General features: G+C 53.8%; 2 protein-coding genes across 3 annotated transcripts; both read left to right on the top strand.

The window, feature by feature from the left end:
- The first annotated feature begins 1,482 nt into the window (after nucleotides 1-1,482).
- On the top strand, nucleotides 1,483-8,053 carry TM6SF2 (transmembrane 6 superfamily member 2). 2 transcript variants are annotated; one of them, XM_024560675.4, is made up of 10 exons: nucleotides 1,483-1,692; nucleotides 3,282-3,385; nucleotides 3,811-3,908; nucleotides 3,978-4,081; nucleotides 4,485-4,567; nucleotides 5,047-5,171; nucleotides 5,356-5,457; nucleotides 5,805-5,897; nucleotides 6,517-6,636; nucleotides 7,549-8,053. In XM_024560675.4, the coding sequence occupies exons 1-10, from the start codon at nucleotides 1,598-1,600 to the stop codon at nucleotides 7,753-7,755; spliced, it is 1,131 nt and encodes a 376-aa protein (XP_024416443.2). In that variant the 5' UTR covers nucleotides 1,483-1,597; the 3' UTR covers nucleotides 7,756-8,053. The 2 variants fall into 2 exon arrangements, with proteins under 2 accessions (XP_024416443.2, XP_045051842.2); XM_045195907.3 differs by lacking the exon at nucleotides 5,805-5,897.
- A 1,243-nt stretch (nucleotides 8,054-9,296) lies between these two features.
- On the top strand, nucleotides 9,297-15,857 carry HAPLN4 (hyaluronan and proteoglycan link protein 4). Its single transcript, XM_045195899.3, has 5 exons — nucleotides 9,297-9,358; nucleotides 10,443-10,560; nucleotides 10,810-11,172; nucleotides 12,747-13,079; nucleotides 13,413-15,857. Exons 1-5 carry the CDS (start codon nucleotides 9,356-9,358, stop codon nucleotides 13,802-13,804), a joined length of 1,209 nt encoding a protein of 402 aa, XP_045051834.2. The 5' UTR covers nucleotides 9,297-9,355; the 3' UTR covers nucleotides 13,805-15,857.
- Nucleotides 15,858-19,148: the final 3,291 nt, after the last annotated feature.

Here is a 19,148-nt window from a genome sequence, read left to right as displayed (position 1 = left end):
GTGAGGAAATGCAAAAGGGACTATTTCGTATGCAGGGAGGAGGACTGGGGGCTATTAGGACTGCCAGAGTTGGGGAGGTCAAGAAAACAGGCTGGAGCTTCAGGTCAGCCCAGAGGAACCTGGGGAAGGCCAGAACATGCTGTCACCTGGGCTCAGACAGACATAGGATCCAGCTGTCACAAAGCCAAGGGGCTGCAAGTAAAAGGGGTAAGGGTTTCAGTCTTCCCCAACCACAGATGTACCCCCCACCTTTTGGGGGAAGGAATTGTGTGGGCACTACTCATCCATTTCCAGCTGCCATAAGTCCCACGTGGCTGAGAACCTGAGGCTGGTTGGAGGGAGTGACAAAGACTGACACCTCATTCTCCACCCTGCAGCCCTCTCCCTCATCTGTCTACCCCTTTACATCTCACCCTGGACCCAGCACATCCTACAGGCTGTTCAAGAACCATCCTGCAGCTCCCCACCTCCCAGCCCCAGGCCTGTGCTATTCTTGCTAGGAATGCTGTTCCAGAACAAATTTGTCAGCAAACTGGCTCCATCCTCATCTAATCTCATCCTACCCCTTGGGCCCCCTCTCTCCGACCTCCCCCAACCCCAACTTGAGTATCCTCCCTCCACCTCCCGCCCCCACCCCCCCAAGGTGCCCAGAGTGCCCAGGCTATATGGAAGGATCCCAGCACAGAATCAGAGTCCTTCAAGGGATCCCAACTCAGGGCTGTAGCTGCCCGCCCTGATATGGCCCCCAGGCTGTTAAAGCTTTCACACTTGGACAAGTGTTTAAATGTGTTTGTCGTCCACACATTACTGAAAATTCAAATCCAATGGCTCTGAAAGGAACTGCACCCTAGAAGAGAAGCTGGTTCCTCCAGTGCGCACAGACCACGCCCACTCGATCCTCGCCTGGGGAGAGAGGCCTGGGGAATGGGGCGGGGCGGGAGGGGGGCGGTTCAGGATTCTGGAGGCTGAGACACTGGTGCCTTAGAATGAAGAAAGCAGGCCTGGCTGATGTGTCTCATGGATTGAGTGCTGGCCTGCTAACCGAGATGTGGCCGATTCCATTCCCAGTCAGGGCACATGCCTGGGTTGCGGGCTGGGTCTCCAGTGGGGGGCGTGCGAGAGACAACCAATCGATGTTTCTCTCCCTCTCTCCCTCCCTTCCCCTCCGTCTTAAAAAAGAATTAAGAAAGCAGGAGAACAGAACAGGACAGAACGAGTCCCTCAGAATTAAGTTGCTGGCTCCCGGATGCGGGCGTCACGTTCTAGCCCACTTTCTAGACTTTAATAGAGAGGGAAACTGAGGCTGTGTGGCAGGACGGCCACTGGGATCGGCCACTGGGGACAACCACTGAGTCTAGCAAGTGTGTCAAGAAGGTAGGGCTGCTGCGAGAGGGTGTGGCCTGGGAAGTGAGGGGCGGCTCAGTCAGTGACAGGACCAGGGCGCAGCTGGGGGCGACCTTTGTGCGGGGCGGGGCGGGGCCGGGCAGGGTGCCTGACAACCTCCGGCCCAGACACTCCGCTGCTCCAGCGGAAGAGTACAGCTCCCTGGAGTCTTACGCGGCCAGAACAGAAGTCCCGGGATTTGGGCACCGCCGCTATGGACATCCCGCCGCTGGCGGGCAAGATCGCGGCTCTGTCGCTTGGTGCCCTTCCTGTGTCCTACGTGCTCAACCACGTCTCGGTGCTCTCTCAGTGCGTGCGGGAGGCGGTAGGATGGCGGGCTGCTCTAGGGGGTTGAGGAAGGGGCCAGAGAGGATGTGCACCAGCTGGGCCTGGCTCCAGGTGAGCCCTGCTACCCGGGCCTTTTGGCTGGGGGTGGGGGCTGGGGCCTGGGGCCTGGGTCGAAATCCCCAACCGGAAGTTCTTTTCCCGCTGGCCCCGAGGCTGTGTGCCAGGGATGGGGTTGCTCCCTAGGACTTCTGGGACCTGGGGAGAAGGGACGTTCAGAAGCAGAGTCCCCCACAGGGCAGGGTTTTGGAGTGTTTCTTGGGTTTTCCCAGGGATGTGCCCAGCACAGGCTCCAAAGTCGCTAAGGGTCAAAGTATTGCCCCAGATAAGGCTCTGGTGACCGGGCTCTTGCCACACACCTTCTGCTGCACCACCCCTACCAGGTAGTACCTCCATCTCCTGTTAAAGGCCTGAGACTTTCCTAGCTTCAGTTTCCCTGTACATGCCTCAGACTACCCTGTCTCTGATTCCTAATCTTAGACCCTAACCCTGTGGATCTAGCCACTGGGTATCAGGCATCAGCCAAGCCCCTCACACTCCTAAACCCAGCTCAACCCAAGATATGGGGTAGAGACACTCTTGAATGTGGGGTTGGCTCCTTGGATACAAATTCCTTTCTCCATCCCCCAAGACCTCAAGTATTCCAGGTTGCCTCTGGGAGCTTCAGTTTCTTCACTGTGTAATGAATGTGATCCTAGATCTCAACCCATTGTTAATTAAGGATAATAAATGGTGTGCTAAGACTCTGGTTACTATAACTGTCATTGTTGGTCAGATGGGGCCAGGAGTGGGGATCCTAGTGGTTAGAGGGGTACCAGAGAAGGTAGGGGTCTAGAAAGAGTGGTAGAGGGGGAAAGAATGTGTGACCTTGGATAGATCTCCTGCCCTCTCTGGGCCTTGCCAATTTTGGGGAGCTGCCTGGAGACTTGGCTTTTATTGTCTATACAATTGATTGACCTGCTTTATCTGGTTGATGGGCACAGATCAGGGTAGGAGTAGGGTGGGGTTGATGGAGGCATTTGGACTTTAGCTGGGAAGAGTCAGGAGCTTCACATAGCGAGGCATATAGAGCTGAGCACTGGAGACCATCTAGTAGGTGTGGGCGCTGGGTCTGGCTGCAGAGAGCCTCCTCCGTGTTGAACAACTAACCTAACTGAGTCAAACATATCAGCAAGTGATGGGATGAATCGTACGGTCAGGATGGGTTGACAGATGCCCCCTCTATACCTGGCTCAAGTCCAGCAATGATCTTTCTTGAGGAGTCAGAGAAAGCTCTCTGGAGGAGGAGCAGTGTAGAAGGGCAATGAAGGATGAGTAGAATTTCATCAAGTGGAAAGGAGACTTCTGGAAGGAGTTTCCAGGAGGAGGAACGGCCGGCCGGGGCAGGAGCCTGGTGATGGGAAAGGGCAGTTTAAGGGAAAGGCATTTCTGAACGGACAGATACTTCAGCCTCATCACCTGGAGCTTCCTGGAGTCTATTCTTGCCCTCACCAGGATGGAGTGGGACCTCAGCACTGGGTCTGGCTTCCCTGACTTGGTTTTCCTCTTTACAGCCCCCTTGGGGTGACCTTGATGAGTGCCCTGGTCCTGGGTCTGCTCTTTGTGGCTATCTATAGCTTGTCCCGCGGGGAGATCTACTACGACCCACTCTATGCTGGTGAGTCTGTGGGAAGGTCCTAGGGAAGAGAACTGTGTGAACGACGGCTTCTCTGTCACACTGGGCATCCTTGAAGGGCCTCCTCCATCAGACTGGGGTGCTCTTGAAGGGCTCACACTGGACTGGAGAACCCCCACTGATTGGGGAAGCTCAGAGACCCTCTCGTTCAGACTTGGACCTCCAGAGAGCAGGAACTGTCTTCCCATCACTCTGGGGTCTCCTAAAGGCAGGAGCAGTGCCTCTCCCAGCCTGGGAACCCCAAAGGCAAGGACCGTGCCTCCCCTAGAGGCAAGGTTATGGTTCATGTGACCTGTGGAGTAGGAACTGGGAACAGTTGGCTGCAGAGTCATTGACTGGATCTGGGTCCCTGCCACAGCCTCAGGCCCCGCCTGTGCCCAGGCCTGCCCTGAACACTCTCCCCACAGTGTTTGCAGCCTTTGCCTTCACCTCAGTGGTGGACCTCCTTATCGCTCTCCAGGAGGATGGCTACATGGTGGGCTTCATGGAGTTCTACACCAAGGAGGTATGTAGGGGTTGGTCTGGGATACCCCTTGCCTGGCTGCGTGTCTGAGTCCCGCACCTGCCCCCACAGGGTGAGCCATACCTGCGTACTGCGCACGGAGTCTTCATCTGCTACTGGGATGGCATCATTCACTACCTCCTTTACCTGGCCATGGCCGGTGCCATCCGCAGAAGGTGCGAGGGGTGGGCAGGGTGGTACCTGGACCCTGGGAAACAGGTCAAGTTCTCAAATGGGATCTTCAACTGGGGTGGAGCCAGAAGTGTCTGTAGGGGGAATCAGGAGGCCTTTCAGAACTCCAGCCAGGTGTAGCCAGGAGAAGCTTCTGGGGAATATCACCGGTTACCATGGTGGTTGGCTCTCTTCTCTTGTACCACCCTGTGCCTGGGCAGCCACTTCTGTATTTGGACAGAGGGTCTGACTGTTTATTCTCTCATTCAACTTCCTGTTGTCTCTTTTATCTTGGGCAAAACTGGAAAGGACCCAGAGCTGGGGAGCCTAGTATGCACCCTGGGCCCTGGCTGGTGCTCTGAGACTGGGGATGGGTATCTACTGAGCATCCCTTCATCGTCCACCCAGGAAAAGGTATCGGAACCTGGGACTGTACTGGCTGGGATCCTTCGTCATGAGCCTCCTGGTGTTTCTCCTGGGAAACATTCTTGGTAAAGACTTGGCTTTGAGGAATCCTGCCTCCCCAGCATCACTGTTCTGTGCCTGGCAGCCCCCACTGGGTCCTCCATCCCCTCCCCAAGGTCTGCAGAGGGCCCCGTGTGCCTGTTCATGCACAGCTTAAGCCAGCAACCTGCCCACCTCTCCCCATTTTCTTTTGGGGGGATGTTTCCAGGGGGAGCCAAGAACAGCTGAAGTGTAGGAGCTATGTACAAAAGGTAAATTGAGGCAGGCCTGTCTGAGGAGCGTGGGCAACATCTTGTCAGCACTGGCGAAGCAGGAATGTTAAGTAAGTAGGAAAAAAAAAAAGAAGAAGAAGAAAATTTTTTAAAAAAACGAAGAAAAGCTTGAGCAAGTACGGCTTTTGTGAATCATGACTTCCCTCCAGAGGCTCTGGTGTGGCCCACCTACCGGAAGGGCCCAGCCAGGCCTGGGAGAGCCTCACTGAGTGCCGCTCGCCTCTCCGTGACAGGGAAATACAGCTCCGAGGTCAGGCCCACCTTCTTCCTCGCCCTCCCATACGTGCTGGTCCCATGCTGGGCTGGTGTGAGGGTCTTCAAGGAGTCCCGGTCACCAACCAGCTGCACCCCCAACATGGTACGTACCTTGCCCTCAGGCTGGTCTGGGCCCACTTGCCTCAATGTCCTCCATTTGAGTTGATCCTGGTCAAAAATATTATCTCCTTGGAAGGATCTCCTTGGTCATTAGGAAAGAGGAGATGAGCCTCTTTGGAGTGCCTGTTGGATAGCAGACTTCTCACAGTCTCTCTCCCATGGGGCAGGTGCAAGAGGATCAAAGAAAGGGCCTTTTGCAGCGCCCCGCTGACCTGGCCCTCATCATATACCTCATCCTGGCTGGGTTCTTCACCCTCTTCCGGGGCCTTGTGAGTCTGGCTAGCCTACCCCTCTCCTGCCTTCAGCCTTCCTCCCAGCCTTCCCTTCCCAAATATGTTCCTTTACTCTGTACAAAAGGGCCACTACTCTCCTGTCTGATCATCAGAGATGTTTCTCCTAGAGTCTTTAATGAGTTCTTCATTGAGTGTTCCATCACGAAGCCTCATTCCCTGTAGCCTTCTCACCAGCTCTGGTATCTGTGGATCCTCAGCCAGAGGAGAGAACTAAGACTAGGAAAGGCCAGAGTGAGGGATGCAGGCACCGCCTGGGAGGCTGGGGAAGGTTTCCTGTGGGAGGGATGTTTGAAGTGGGTTGTGGGTTTTTCTGTTGAACCCAGGTGGTGCTTGACTGCCCCACAGATGCCTGCTTTGTCTATATCTATCAGTATGAACCATACCTGCGAGACCCTGTGGCCTACCCAAAGGTACAGGTGAGAAGGCAGGTGGGAGGAGACAACTGTGATCCTGCCATGCATAGGGGTCCACTGGGCCTCTCTGAAGCAGGTGCCAAAAACACAAGTCAAACTAGCAGAAGCACATATGGAATTATTGTGCTACCAAAAAAGTATAAACATAGCTTCAGGTATGGCTGGATCCAGGAACTCAAGACTTCTGTCTCTGGGCTCTGCTTTCTTTGCATGGGCTCTACTCCTAATGGTCCCTTTGTGGGATGGCAGAGAGAGCCTTGGGTAGCTCCAGGCTTCCTTCTGCCCTACTTAGCTGCCCCAGAGGAATGTGAGCCTTTATTTCCCCCCAGCTTAAACACAAGTCTCAGGCAGGCTCTGGTTTGGCCGAGTTTGAATCACATGCCCATCATGTAGCTGATCATTGTGGCCAGGAGTTATGTGGGTGGGCTCAGTGTGTGTCTGTGAGGGGGGCAGGGGGGTGCCCAAAGGAAAGAGAGGTGCAGGTTGCACGAGGCAGGATATACAAAGAGCCTCTATCCTGTGTGGGGCCTGAGGCTGGCCAGATCCTCCCAGGGCCCCAACTAGAGGGGCCTCAGGAGATCCACCTGGAGCAGCTGCTCATCCCCATTGGCTGTGCCCCCAGATGCTGGTGTACATGTTCTATGCATTGCCCTTCTATGGCCTGGCTGCCTATGCCCTTATCTTTCCTGGCTGTTCCTGGCTGCCTGACTGGGCCATGGTGTTTGCCGGAGCCATTGGCCAGGTGAGATGGGGTGGGACGGGGCAGGTGCACAACAAAGAAAGTTTCTGCCTACCCATCAATTGATTTTATGCTCTCCCTGGGCAGGGTGATGCTGGGCCCCTGAGAGGCCTCAGCCTTAGATCAGTACCCCAGGATTCCCTAGCCTGGGGGAGAAAGAGCTAGGCACAGACCCCCAACCCCATGGGGTTAGAACTGAAGAGAGGGAGGGGCAGAGGCTGAGAAGGATTCCAGAGGGGACAGATCTCTTAGAAGAGTGGGCGTAGGAACTGGGCTTAGACATGTGGCTATGAGTTGTCCAGGCAGGAAATGGCATTCCAGGAATGGGAACAGCATAAGGAAAGGCACAGAGGGGGACAGTGATTTAGCAGAGTCATAAAAAGGGTAAAGGCAGAAGCAAGAGAAATTGGCAGCTAGATGCCCAGGGCTTTGAACTCTGACTTTGGGGGTCTTGTGTATAGAAAGATGGAAAGTCATGGGAGCAGTGGAGGACCCAGTCAGAGCTGGGGGTCTTGTTTCTGGGCTCCTGACGGGATATGATAAAAGCTGGGCCCAGGTCAGATGACCAGGAGGATATCTATGGGGTAGAATCAACAGGATTTGTGTCAAGGGCGGCTGCCTGGGATGGGGAAGAACTGGACCTAGATTAGGGTCCGGTAGATAGAGTGAGTGAACATGGTTCTGGTTAGGCAGCTGGAGAGAGGCTCACAGACAGATGTACAAGGACAGACAGAACCTGTGGGGACAGGGATATTTAGAGACAGACATATGGACTGGAAAGGGGAGACAGGTAGGTCAGCAGAGCCAGCAAGATGGGGACAGGGGCCCTCTGGGCTCCCCAGGGTGAGATGTTGGTGCTACTGGGACTGGTTCTCTCCCAGCCCCTGACATTCAACCTCCCTGTGTGGCCACCAGGCGCAGTTCTCACACATGGGTGCCTCCATGCACCTGCGCACACCCTTCACCTATCGTGTGCCGGAGGATGCCCGGGCCTGCTTCTTCTTGTGCAACCTGCTGTATGCGCTGGGCCCCCAGCTGCTGGCTTACCGTTGCCTGCGGTGGCCGACCTTCTTCCTGCACCTGCCCTCCAGCTCCCAGGCTCCCCACAAGAAGCAGCACTGAGGGGGCTGTGGGATTCCCCAGGACTCTGTTACACACCTAGCCAGCCCTGTCCTCAGAAGCATAGGTTGGGGTTTTTAGAGACAGCAGATACATCCCTGTTGTCTTTCTTTCTGGCTATGGTGGTTTGAAGGCCAGCTGGTGGGATGGAAGACCCAAGGCTAGGTGTTCGGGCAGAGAGGACCATGGCCATGCTAAGCGGGCACTGCTCCCAAACCTCTATGGATTCTCCTGCTCCTTTGAAGAATTTACCCATTACCTCCACGGATCCTTCTATTAAAAGTTCTTTTGATGCCTGAAATGTTGCTGCCTGAATGTTTCAGGGCACAGGGGTGAGGGACTGTCCTCTCAGACCCCACACTGGCCCACCATCACCGCCAGTGCAGCTGTCAGGAGCTGAAGGGGCGGGACAGCAGAAGTCTGCCTCCAGCGGGAGTGCAGCTCCACCTTCCAGATGGGGAAACGGAGGCCCAGAGAGGATCAGGACCTGCCTGAAGCCACAACTAGGAGAAGAGTCCAAAGTCCTATCCCTGCCAATAAATTATAATAATTAAAAGTGTGGCACAGTTATTAAGCATCTACTGCTCACCATGCCAAGGGCTAACCTCACACGCTGTATAATGTGGTGGATCTCACCCCATATTCCAGATGGGGAAACTGAGCCTGCACGAGGTGAATGTGCTGGTCTGAGGTCACACCTCCTGGATGCAGCTAAGAACCAAGCCCTGGCCACTTCCCCACAGAGCTCATACCCCTGTCCCTGCTGTCTGGTTGGCTCACACTTCAGGGAAACAGCCTGGGGAGGCAGTCCAGGGGGTGGGGGAAGAGGTTATTGTTTCCTGGTTTGATTATTGAACCTGCATGAAGGCCCAGGGTAGGGTCAGGGGCTTAATCAGACTCCCCTGCTCCTCACTCTTACCAACACTTATTAGGCACCTAATGTATGTTTAACCATTGAATCTTCACGGAAGAGTCAGTACTCCATTCCCCAGAGGTGGAAACAGGTTCAGAGAGACCAAACTCTCCCAAGACCCCACAGTGGGTGAGGGGCAGAGCAGGATTTGGATCTGTTGCTGCATGAGTGGGTGACTGCACAGAGTGAGCACCTTTGCAGTGCCAGAGCCTAGGACAACGGGATGGTCACCCAGTGACAAACAGGAAAACAGACCTGCAGGCTAAGCCCCTTTCCCAGGTTACTCAGCCCCCTGCCTATGCAGGGCGTCTAACATGGAAGACTCCATCAGGTCGTCCCCTTCCGTTTTAAAGACGGTTACCTAGCCAGCCCTAAAGACGGTTGCTGTGGCCCAGAGAAGTGCCCCGGCGGGCCACAGTCAGCCAGCAAGGGCAGGGACCTGGTCCTGCACTCACTACCCAGCGCATTCTGTCTTCCGTCCCTGTGCGGGTTTCCTCTCCGCGAAGCGCACGTCCGCTTTCCCTTTAACATCCCCCTTCCCCCGCCACCTAGTCTGCCTCCTTCCCTCCTCCCCTTGCAGGCAGTCGTCCGGATTGCGCCGCCTGCTGAGACCCGCCCAGTGTTTCCCGCGTGTGCCAGGAGCGAAGTCCTGGAGCGTAGGGGCCGCTCTGCAGGGGCTGTACTAGCAGCATGGTGAGTGCGGCCGCGGCGAGGGTCCGGATAAGTCCTCTTTCTTGGATCCTCGCTCTGTCTCTATGTCCCTCCGTGTTTCTCTCTCCAGTCCCTCTCCCGCTCCATCTCTCCCATCCCTCCTATCTCTCATCCTCCTTCTCGAACTCCCTGCCTCTCCTTCTCTATTCCTCTCCCTACGTTTCTCTCCCTCTTCTTTTTTTCCTGGCTTATTTTCTCTCCTCTGAATCTCTCTGACTTTCGCTGCCTCAAAGTCTCCCTCTTCTCTGTGTTTCTCTCCTTCTTGCTCTCTCTCCTCTCTTCAGTGTCTGTCACTCTCTCTGCATCTGTCTCTTTCTCTACATCTGTCTCCTTTTCTTCCTCTTCTGTCTTTCCCCCTCTCGCTCTCCTCTGTCTTCATTTCTCCCTCTTTTTCTGTGTCATTCCCCCCCCCCCATCCTCTCTCTGTCTCTCTCCCTCTCTCCACAACTCCTCCGCATCCACCCCCACCCCTGCCCCGGCCCGATTTGCTGCAGTCTCCTGGCGCAAGAGTAACCTTGCCGCTGCCGCGGCTCCAGCTCCTCCCTCCCCCTCCCTTGCTCCGCCAGGGCCAGAGAGAGAAGAGGGCGGGGCTCGGAGCCCGCCGGTGTTAGGGTTAGCGGATCAGGTGGGACTAAAGCGGGTGAGTTCAGTGGCTTGGGCTTTGCGCTAGAGCGAGGATGTGAGGTCCCAGGAGAGGGAATGGGGAGGAGGAATTTTGCCAAGCTTCCTGGGGGAGTCGTCTGCGACCCTATGGAAAGAGGCCTGGGCACGTGAGAAGTCCTTGCCACGGAGAATGAAAGCCAAGGGGCTAGTCCTCCAAAGCAGCGGTCCCCAACCTTTTTAGCACCAAGGACCGGTTTCGTGGAAGAAATTTTTCCACGGAGTGGTGAGGGGGGGCGGGATGATTTCTGGATGATTCAAGTGCATTACATTCAAGCTCACCTCCTGCTGTGCAGCCCGGTTCCCAGCAGGCCATGGTCCAGTACTGGTCCGAGGCCCAGAGGTTGGGGACCCCTGCTCTAAAGGCAAAGGCCAGGAGGTTGGACTGAGCGCCCGGTGCCCCCAGGTGTGGGCTCGGGCGGCCCTCAGTCCCTGTGTGCTCTGGGCTGCGGCCTGGGGAGTCTTGCTGCTCGTGGCCCCCGCAGGGGCGCAGCGCGGCCGGAAGAAAGTCGTACACGTGCTCGGTGAGTCAGTGAGCTGTGTCCAAGTGTAATTGCCCGATGCATGGAGGGGGGAAAGGGGACGTCGTGGGGTGATCCTGAGGGCCACAGTTCTTCATTTCCTCTCCCTCCCAGTCTCCTCCCTGAGCCCCTTAGCCATGTCATTTCCCCACACACAAGTTTAATAACCACATCCCCTTCCAGAGCCCCCCTCCCCAGGCTCCCCACCTCACCCCTAGGGCCCTCTTCTGAACCCTCTTTAATCGCCCACAGAGGGTGAGTCGGGCTCCGTGGTGGTCCAGACAGCTCCTGGGCAGGTGGTCAGCCACCGGGGTGGCACTATCGTCTTGCCCTGCCGTTACCACTATGAGGCAGCCACCCACAGCCACGACGGCGTCCGCCTCAAGTGGACTAAGGTGGTAGAGCCGCTGGCCTTTACCGATGTCTTCGTGGCGTTGGGCCCCCAACACCGAGCGTTTGGCAGCTACCGAGGGCGGGCGGAGCTACAGGGTGATGGTCCTGGGGACGCCTCCTTGGTTCTCCGAAATGTCACGCTGCAGGACTATGGGCGCTATGAATGCGAGGTCACCAATGAACTAGAGGATGACACCGGCATGGTCAAGCTGGACCTGGAAGGTGACCAGTCTGTGGGCAGGATGATTGCATTTCTAAGGGAGGAGAGGGGAGGGTATTGCAAGAAAGAGAAATCAAATCATTGGCCTGAAGGAATTTAGAGGCTTGTGGGGGGGGGGGTAGTTTTGATTCTGGGTGATTTTTTGCCACCGAGGGATACTGCAATGTCTAAAAGGGGGTTGCTGGTAACATCTGGTGGATAAAGGCCAGGGATACTGTGAAGTATAACAAAGCACAGGACAGTTCCCCACAGCAAAGAATGATCCAGTCCAAAATGCCAATAGCGAGGATGTTGGGAAACCCTGGGGTAGGATTCACGCACACTGAGGACCAGGCACTCACACCATGCCAGGAATCACTCCCTCAACTCTGCTTCCCTGGGTGCACTTTCCTCTTGCAAGTTTCCCTTGATGGAACCAAAAATTCATGCCAGGCCTCCACCTTCCCAGCTTAGCAACTGATTTTCTAGGAGTGCTAGTAAGAGTCCCAGAGTTGTCACTCATTGGGCTCAACTTTTGAGTCATGTGCCAATCTGTGAGCCAATTACTGTGGCTGGGAGATGGGATGCTCTGATTGGCTGACTATGGAGCTGGGAGGTGGGGTTTCTACCTGAAGAATTCCCTTCCACCTGGTTTGACTTCTTCAGTCATTTAGAAGATACTTGGAACGATTTGAGGGCCTTCACTTGCTGAACTTCCCAACAATAGCAAATAATAACACAATAATAGCAGCAATTTTCCTTTATTGGGTGTTTTCTATGTGCCAAACTTGGTTAAAGAGCTCTCTGGAGTCTCTCATTTAATTTTCCTAAAACCCTTGAGGGTGATTCAACTGGCTTAGAGAGGTTAGGGCCTTGCCCAGGGCACACACTAGTGAGTAGCAGAGCCAGAACTTAAATCCTGGTCAGGCTCCAAGTCTTCTCCCTTGCTCCTGTTTATCTCATTCCTGCAACTGCTGGGAGTACCCAACTGACCCCTAAGGTCCACCCTTCAAACACAGACACACAGAGCACTTATAAGTTGAGTTGACTGCGAGTCTGATGAAGGATGAGTTGTAACAACTGACAGTGGAAGGGAAACCAACTTGTTCTGCCCTGGACAATGCTGGGAATCAAAGGGTGTTTTGCACAGGGTCAACCTTTCAGGGGCTCCCACTGTGGGGGAGTCAGCACTGGACATAGACATTCCCAGTTTTGTGGACTCAGGGCTTGTCCATAGAGAAGGTCCTAGTGCTGGGAGAATGTCAGAAGCACATAGGACTGGATGAAGGGGGGTTGTGGGAGCTGGGTTTTGAAGGATGAATAGGAGTTCAACAGGTGGAAAGAATATGAGCAAAGGTCTTCAGCGGTGGAAACGGCATAGACACGATTAAGTATGTTAAGGAGGAGGGTCAAGTGAGCCAAGCTTAAGGCAAAAGAAGCGGTGAGGGGTGTGAGCTGGAAAAATGCATGGTCAGGTCTGAAACCAGAGTGAGGGAAGAACTGAAAGATCTAGGTTGAACAGACACAGGGCACCCCAGATATCAGGTGGGTGGGGGATGGCTGGGAGACCTGAGCTGACCCCCGTGTGTCCCCCCAGGCGTGGTCTTCCCTTACCACCCCCGTGGAGGCCGCTACAAGCTGACCTTCACGGAAGCTCAGCGCGCATGCACTGAGCAGGACGCCATCCTGGCGTCGGCAGAGCAGCTGCACGCGGCCTGGCGCGACGGCCTGGACTGGTGCAACGCGGGCTGGCTGCGGGATGGCTCGGTTCAGTACCCGGTGAGCCAGCCCCGGGAGCCCTGCGGCGGCCTGGGCGGGCCCGGGAACGCCGGGGTTGGCAGAGGTGCCTCCGGGGGCGTGCGCAACTACGGCTACCGCCACAACGCGGGGGAACGCTACGATGCCTTCTGCTTCACGTCCAACCTCCCGGGTGCGTAGGTCGCGTCCGCCCTCCCACCCCCTGCTACAGGCCTTTCTGAGTTCCCCAACATCTCGGTCTTTCTTTCCCACTGCACCCCACCCCCAGTTCCGTGTCCCTCGCCCTTGGTCTCTGGGGACCAGACCAGGAGAGCCCTTCCCCGGGACTGCTACAGCGCGCAAATCCACGCTACCCGGCCGAAGCTGGGGTCCCGGGCTGCATGGGAGGGAGTGCTCTTTAATTTTGAGGCTGGGTCCTAGACTGTAGGCAGACGAAGGGGGCGTCCTGAATCCAGAGGAAGCCACCTCCCGGGAGCAGGCCTAACCACTCCCCCAAACCCCGCAGGACGAGTGTTCTTCCTGAAGCCGCTGCGGCCCCTGCCCTTTTCTGGAGCAGCTCGGGCTTGTGCAGCGCGCGGCGCAGCCGTGGCCAAGGTGGGGCAGCTGTTCGCCGCGTGGAAGTTGCAACTGCTGGACCGTTGTACCGCAGGCTGGCTAGCAGACGGGAGCGCGCGCTACCCCATCGTGAATCCTCGAGCGCGCTGCGGCGGCCACCGACCGGGTGTGCGCAGCCTCGGGTTCCCGGACGCCACACGCAGCCTCTTTGGTGTCTACTGCTACCGCGCTCCCGGAGTGCGGGACCCTGCACCCGGAGGCTGGGGCTGGGGCTGGGCGGGAGGTGGCGGCTGGGCCGGGGGTGCACGCGACCCCGCTGCCTGGACCCCGCTGCGCGTCTAGGGCCAGGGCATGGACGGCTGGGGAGCTTGGCGGCTGGCCGAGTGCCCTGCTGTCCCCTGGAGACGGATCATGTCCCCTGCAGCATCCTGCAGGCTGACCAGGCTCCTGTGGTCCTTGAACACTGACCATACCCCCCAAACCGGCCAGTCCCGGGAGACAAGTCCCCTGGAGTCTCCTGGACACCGACCAAGTCCCCCTTTCTTGGACAGATTTCCCCTACTCCCCTGACTTTCTCTAGGAGACCTGGCACACACCCCCAGGACCCCTGGAGGCCAACAGATTCTGACATCTCCTGAAGACTACTCCTCCAGAGGTCACCTGGACACAGATGGAACCATCCCTGAAGTCACCTGGAGGCTGGCCCCCCGGGATTATCTGAAGACTGGTCACACATCCTCAGTATCTCCCTGGAGGCTGAAGACTTAACAGTCACGGGACAACCAAACCACCCTCCCATCACCTGTAGAAGAACTAGAAATCACAGAGTTGGACAGGTGATCATGCCCTCATAATCACATGGAGACTGTGGGCTCCCGTCCTCTCCCCACTGTGACCTGCTGATTGGGTATTCCCATTCTCCCCCTCCTCCCTCTGGAGTCCCCTGAAGTTTCCATAGTAACAGACCAAGTCCCCAGGTCACCATGGAGAACAGCCCCATCTCTCTAGTTTCAGGGGATACCACTCAGACAGATTGACACACCCCAGCTGGGTCACATGACTGGCAGCTGTGCCCCACCCTCAGGTATCTCTCTGGAAGGGCAAGTCTGCCTCCACCTGACCTCCTTTTTCCTGGCTGTCACCAAAGAGACCATCCCCAGGACCCAGGGACCCATAAAATCCATGTTACATGCTTTGGAAGCAGGCCACCCCACTTCCCATTGGCACTAAGCCCAGCTTCTATATGTCACCTAGAGTCACACAGCCCTTCCCTCATTAGTCACACCCATGAAGATAGTGCCTCCTCCTCTAGCTGTAACCATGGATACCACACATTTCCCCATCTCACCGTCCTCCACCCCAGAGACCTACAGCTCCACTTCTGTTGTCCCCCCCTGACCAACAGCCATGGAAACCAACCTCCCACTAACTGTCCAGACAGTGAACCCACATTCAGTTCTCTAGCTCTCATCATGGAAATGGGCTGCCCTTTCCCCAGGCCCACCCCAGCTCCTCGCTGCCCTCCGAGCTCCACAGATGTTGCCATGGAGACCAAAGTGGAGTCTGGGTAGCAGAACACCTGTCTCCCTAGGCTTTTCCTTGTCAGCAGGGCCCTGCCCGCCCAGCTGTCATCATAGAGGGTGTTATTATCATCCCCTGACCCCCAGCTCTCAGGAACTAACCACCATGGCAGGAACTGCCCCCCATAGGTCTTAATGGCTGCCCCTTCACCAGGTGGACTCAGCCCTAAGCAGCACCCCCTGACAGGGCTGGACTTCTGGAGCTGCTGGACACCCTCCGTTTGCATGCCACCTATACTCCAGACAGCAGCTGTGCACGCACACCCTTGTGATACCCAGGTGTTTTCATTGCCTCTGTACAGATGAGCAAACTGAGGCACTGGCAGGCCTTGGCCCTTAGAGCTGTGCGAGCACTGGGTTTCCCTTTGCCTCTCTGAGACCCCATCCCCATTCTCAACTAGCTCTTCTCTCCTTCCCTACTTATTCCTCCGCCCCTTTTCCCTCCTTAGAGATCCAGGAGAGATGGAATGTTCCTAAACCTCAAAAGCCAGTCTGAGCTCCAGATTTTAAGGGCAGATTCTTGCTAAGAAGTCAGGACCCAGCCAAGCTCCCCAGTGTTGAGAGCCACCCAGCCTTGGGAAATCCCAATCCTAAGGTCTTTCCTAGAGTAGCACTTGGTAGCCTCCTGGAGCCCTCTGTACTATCCCATCCATCTCAAGGAAACCCATCTGTGGGTTGGGAACTAGGTTGGCTTCATTCTAATTCTGCCTGCGACCAAGTGACAAAACCCCTGAGCCTATTTCCTCCTCTGTACCAGGGCTGTTTGTTCTGAAGTCCCAGTGAGTGCAAAGCATATAGCAGGGGCTCAATAAAATTTTTTTCAATGAATAAGTAAAAGAGGCGGCCAGTGAATAATTACTTCAAAATGTATTTTTGTGGACAAAATGTTTCCCAATAGGTGTACTTGCTGATGATCCAGTCAGAAGTCTCCCCTCATTTCTCAGGACCACAAACCACTTAATCTCTTCTGTCCCCACACATCCCCCACTCTCCTTTGAGCTACCCTCTATAGGTCTGGCTCTTCTCAGCCTTGTCCTGATTGGTTCCTCTCAATACCCAGGAACAAAGTGTATGGCACTGGATGGGGAATTTCTTCTCCAGGAAGGCAGAGAAGTTGCAGATTTTCCTGGGGTATAGAAGTGGGGTTGGGAGGCAAGTGTGGACTGATGAGTATTGGAAGTTTCTGGGATACAAACAAAGGAAGAAGAGAAAAAAGTGTAAAGGTCTGATTTGGTTGTAGAAGTGGGATGGTCGATGTAACTGCTCATCTTTCAATACCAGACTTGACGAAGCTTCCACAAGCAAACCGTTCCTCTGAATTGCAGGGTCCAGCTCCTTGGTTAAACTGCCTTGTGCTCCAGCTGAGCCTTAGCTTCCTCTAATAGGAGACTAGTGAGGCGCATGTTTCCAGAGATGCATGTATGGAATTTCTTTCATCCTGCCTTTTCCCTGTTGGCCTACTTCATCCCTTCCACAATTCCAACTCCTTGGTTTCCCCTGAGTGTGTAACTTTAAGTCCTCTCATTCTATGAGATATGGAAGGGCTGACTCCAGCCCACTTCCAGCTCTGCCAATGAGTGATGTGGTCCGTCTCCCTGGGCAGCCTTGATTGGTCCAGGGATGGACATGCACACATGCAGACCAATAAGACGCAATCCCTGGGATTTTGGATGGATGATTGGGCAGAGGGAACCTTCTGCCTGCTGGGTCACTGCACTGTTGGAGTGGATGGCTCCAGGGTCCACCAACAGAGCAGCTAAGGGATGGCAACTAGGATAAAACCCTTCCTGAAGCTAGGTATTCAGAAAAACATGTCTGTCTGTCTGTCTCTCTCCTGTCCTCTACCACCCAGTTTACTTCCCATAGACATATAAAGTTTCTTACCTGTCCTTCCAGAGATGTTTTATGTTTAGTCAAGCAAACATGCATATATATTTCTTTTCCCCACTTTTACACAAATGATAGTGGGCAACATATACTTTCTTATATTGTAAAATGTATTGACCGTAAGTTTTACCATTGTAAATGTTTTAAAGTGTTCCATTCAGTGGCATTTAGCACATTTACGATGTTGTGCAACCATCTAGTTTCAAGCCATTTTCGTCACCCAAACAGAAAACCTCACCCCCACTAAGCAATTGCTCTTCATTCTTTCTGTCTACCACTGGCCTGGGAAATGCTAATCTACTTTCAGCATCTATGGATTTGCCTGTTCTTGATAATTCATATACATTGGAATCATACAATATATATGTTCTTTTGTGTCTGGCTTCTTTCACTCAGCATCATGTTTTGTTTTGTTTTGTTTTGTTAAAGCTTTTATTTATTTTCACCTGGCTGGTGTGGCTCAGTGGACTGAGAGCTGGCCTGCAAACCAAAGGGTCGCCAGTTTGGTTCCCAGTCAGGGCACATGCCTGGGTTGCAGGCCAGGTCCCCAGTGGGGGTGCACAAGAGGCAAACACACGTTAATGTTTCTCCCCCTCTCTTTCTTCCCCTATTCCCCTGTAAAAATAAATAAAATCTTTTAAAAAGATTGTATTAATTTTCAGAGAGAAAGGAAGGGAAGGACAAAGAGAGGGAGAGAAACATTGATTGGCTGCTTCTTGCACACCCCCAACTGGGGGCCTGGCTGACCAGGAACTGAACTGAACCGGCAGCCTTTCAGTTTGCAGGCCGGCATTCAATCCACTGAGCCACACCAGCCAGGGCAGCGTCATGGTTTTGCGGTTCATCCATGCTGTAGCATGTCTCAGTGCTTCATTCCATGTTATGGCTGAACAATACATTCCACGGCATGTATATACCACATTTTGTTTATTCATTTATCAGTTGGTGGACATTTGGGTTTTCTGCCGTTTGGCAATTGTGAATAGCACTACTGTGAACAGTCGTGTGCTATATGTACTTTAAAAGTAACTTTTACTTAATAATGTATTTTTGAGATAGTCTCCATCGACATATAAAGATTCCCCCTCAAACATCCTTTTAAAGGTCATCAGAGTTTTCATTGTTTGCACCATAATTTTTGTAGCCTGTCTCCTAGTGGGGGACACTTAGTTTCCCGTATTTTGCTGTTAGTAGTAAGCGCCCACATCATCTCACACAAGTGCAACTGGAGGATGCTATCCGTCGATTGATCAAGGGGTGAAAACTTGGAATTTTTATAGTGCTCTTCACCTTTTCTTAGAGGTGAGGCCAATTTATATCTCACCAGTAATAGATAAGCTCGCTGTTTCCACATGTTCTCACCAGTATCATGTTATCACTTTTTACCTTCGCCAGCAGGATAGGTGAAAATGGTATCTCACTGTGGTGGTCGCCTGCAATTCCCTTGTACGTGAGGCTGAACATCTTCCATTTTGACCTTGGGTGCAGGTGGCTGGGTAAATCAGAAATCATTCTCAGTTTAGGTATATTGTTATCATTGTTCTGTGCAAGGCTTCCTCTCTTGTTGGATTTGTTTATTCCTTTTTAAAATATCCTCTTCTTTGTTTATCTTGGTGTTCATGCAAAATGTGTATTATTTTGTTTAGCATATGTTGTATTTTAAGAGCCATCTGTATTTCCTTTTCCATGAATGTTTTGTTCTATCCTTTGCACACTTGGGTATTGGATTATTAGTCTTTTTTTTTCTTATTGATTTGTAGAAGTTCTTTATATATTAAGGCAGGAAGTCCTTTACCTCTGCTTGAAAACTGTTTCTAAATTTGCCATTTGCCTTTTGACCTAGCTTATGGTATTTGTTGCCACTATCACTTTTAGAATAAAGCCCCAACTCCTCACTACAGCCCATATGGCCCTGAATAGTCCATTCTTTGCCCCTCTGCCCTCACCTCCCTCCACTCTCTACCTCTCACTCTGCTCTAGCCACGATGGTCTTGCTGTTTCTCAAATGAGCCATGTTCTCTTTTGCAAGAGGATTTTTGCCTTTGCTATTCCCAAAACTTTTCCTTTCTTTCCCTCTGTGTCAAGTTAACACAACTCCTTCTTTACGTTACTTTTTTAACAAGTTAATCTTATTTTTAAAAATGATTTTAGAGAGGGGAAGGGAGGGAGAAAAAGAGGGAGAGAAATATCAATGTATGGTTGCCTCTCCCACGCCCCCT

Source organism: Desmodus rotundus, chromosome 9 (genome assembly GCF_022682495.2).
Source record: "Desmodus rotundus isolate HL8 chromosome 9, HLdesRot8A.1, whole genome shotgun sequence".
Classification (NCBI taxonomy): Eukaryota; Metazoa; Chordata; class Mammalia; order Chiroptera; family Phyllostomidae; genus Desmodus; species Desmodus rotundus.
The sequence above is the reverse complement of the archived record's forward strand: the minus strand, read 5'-3'. Positions and strand labels throughout refer to the sequence as shown.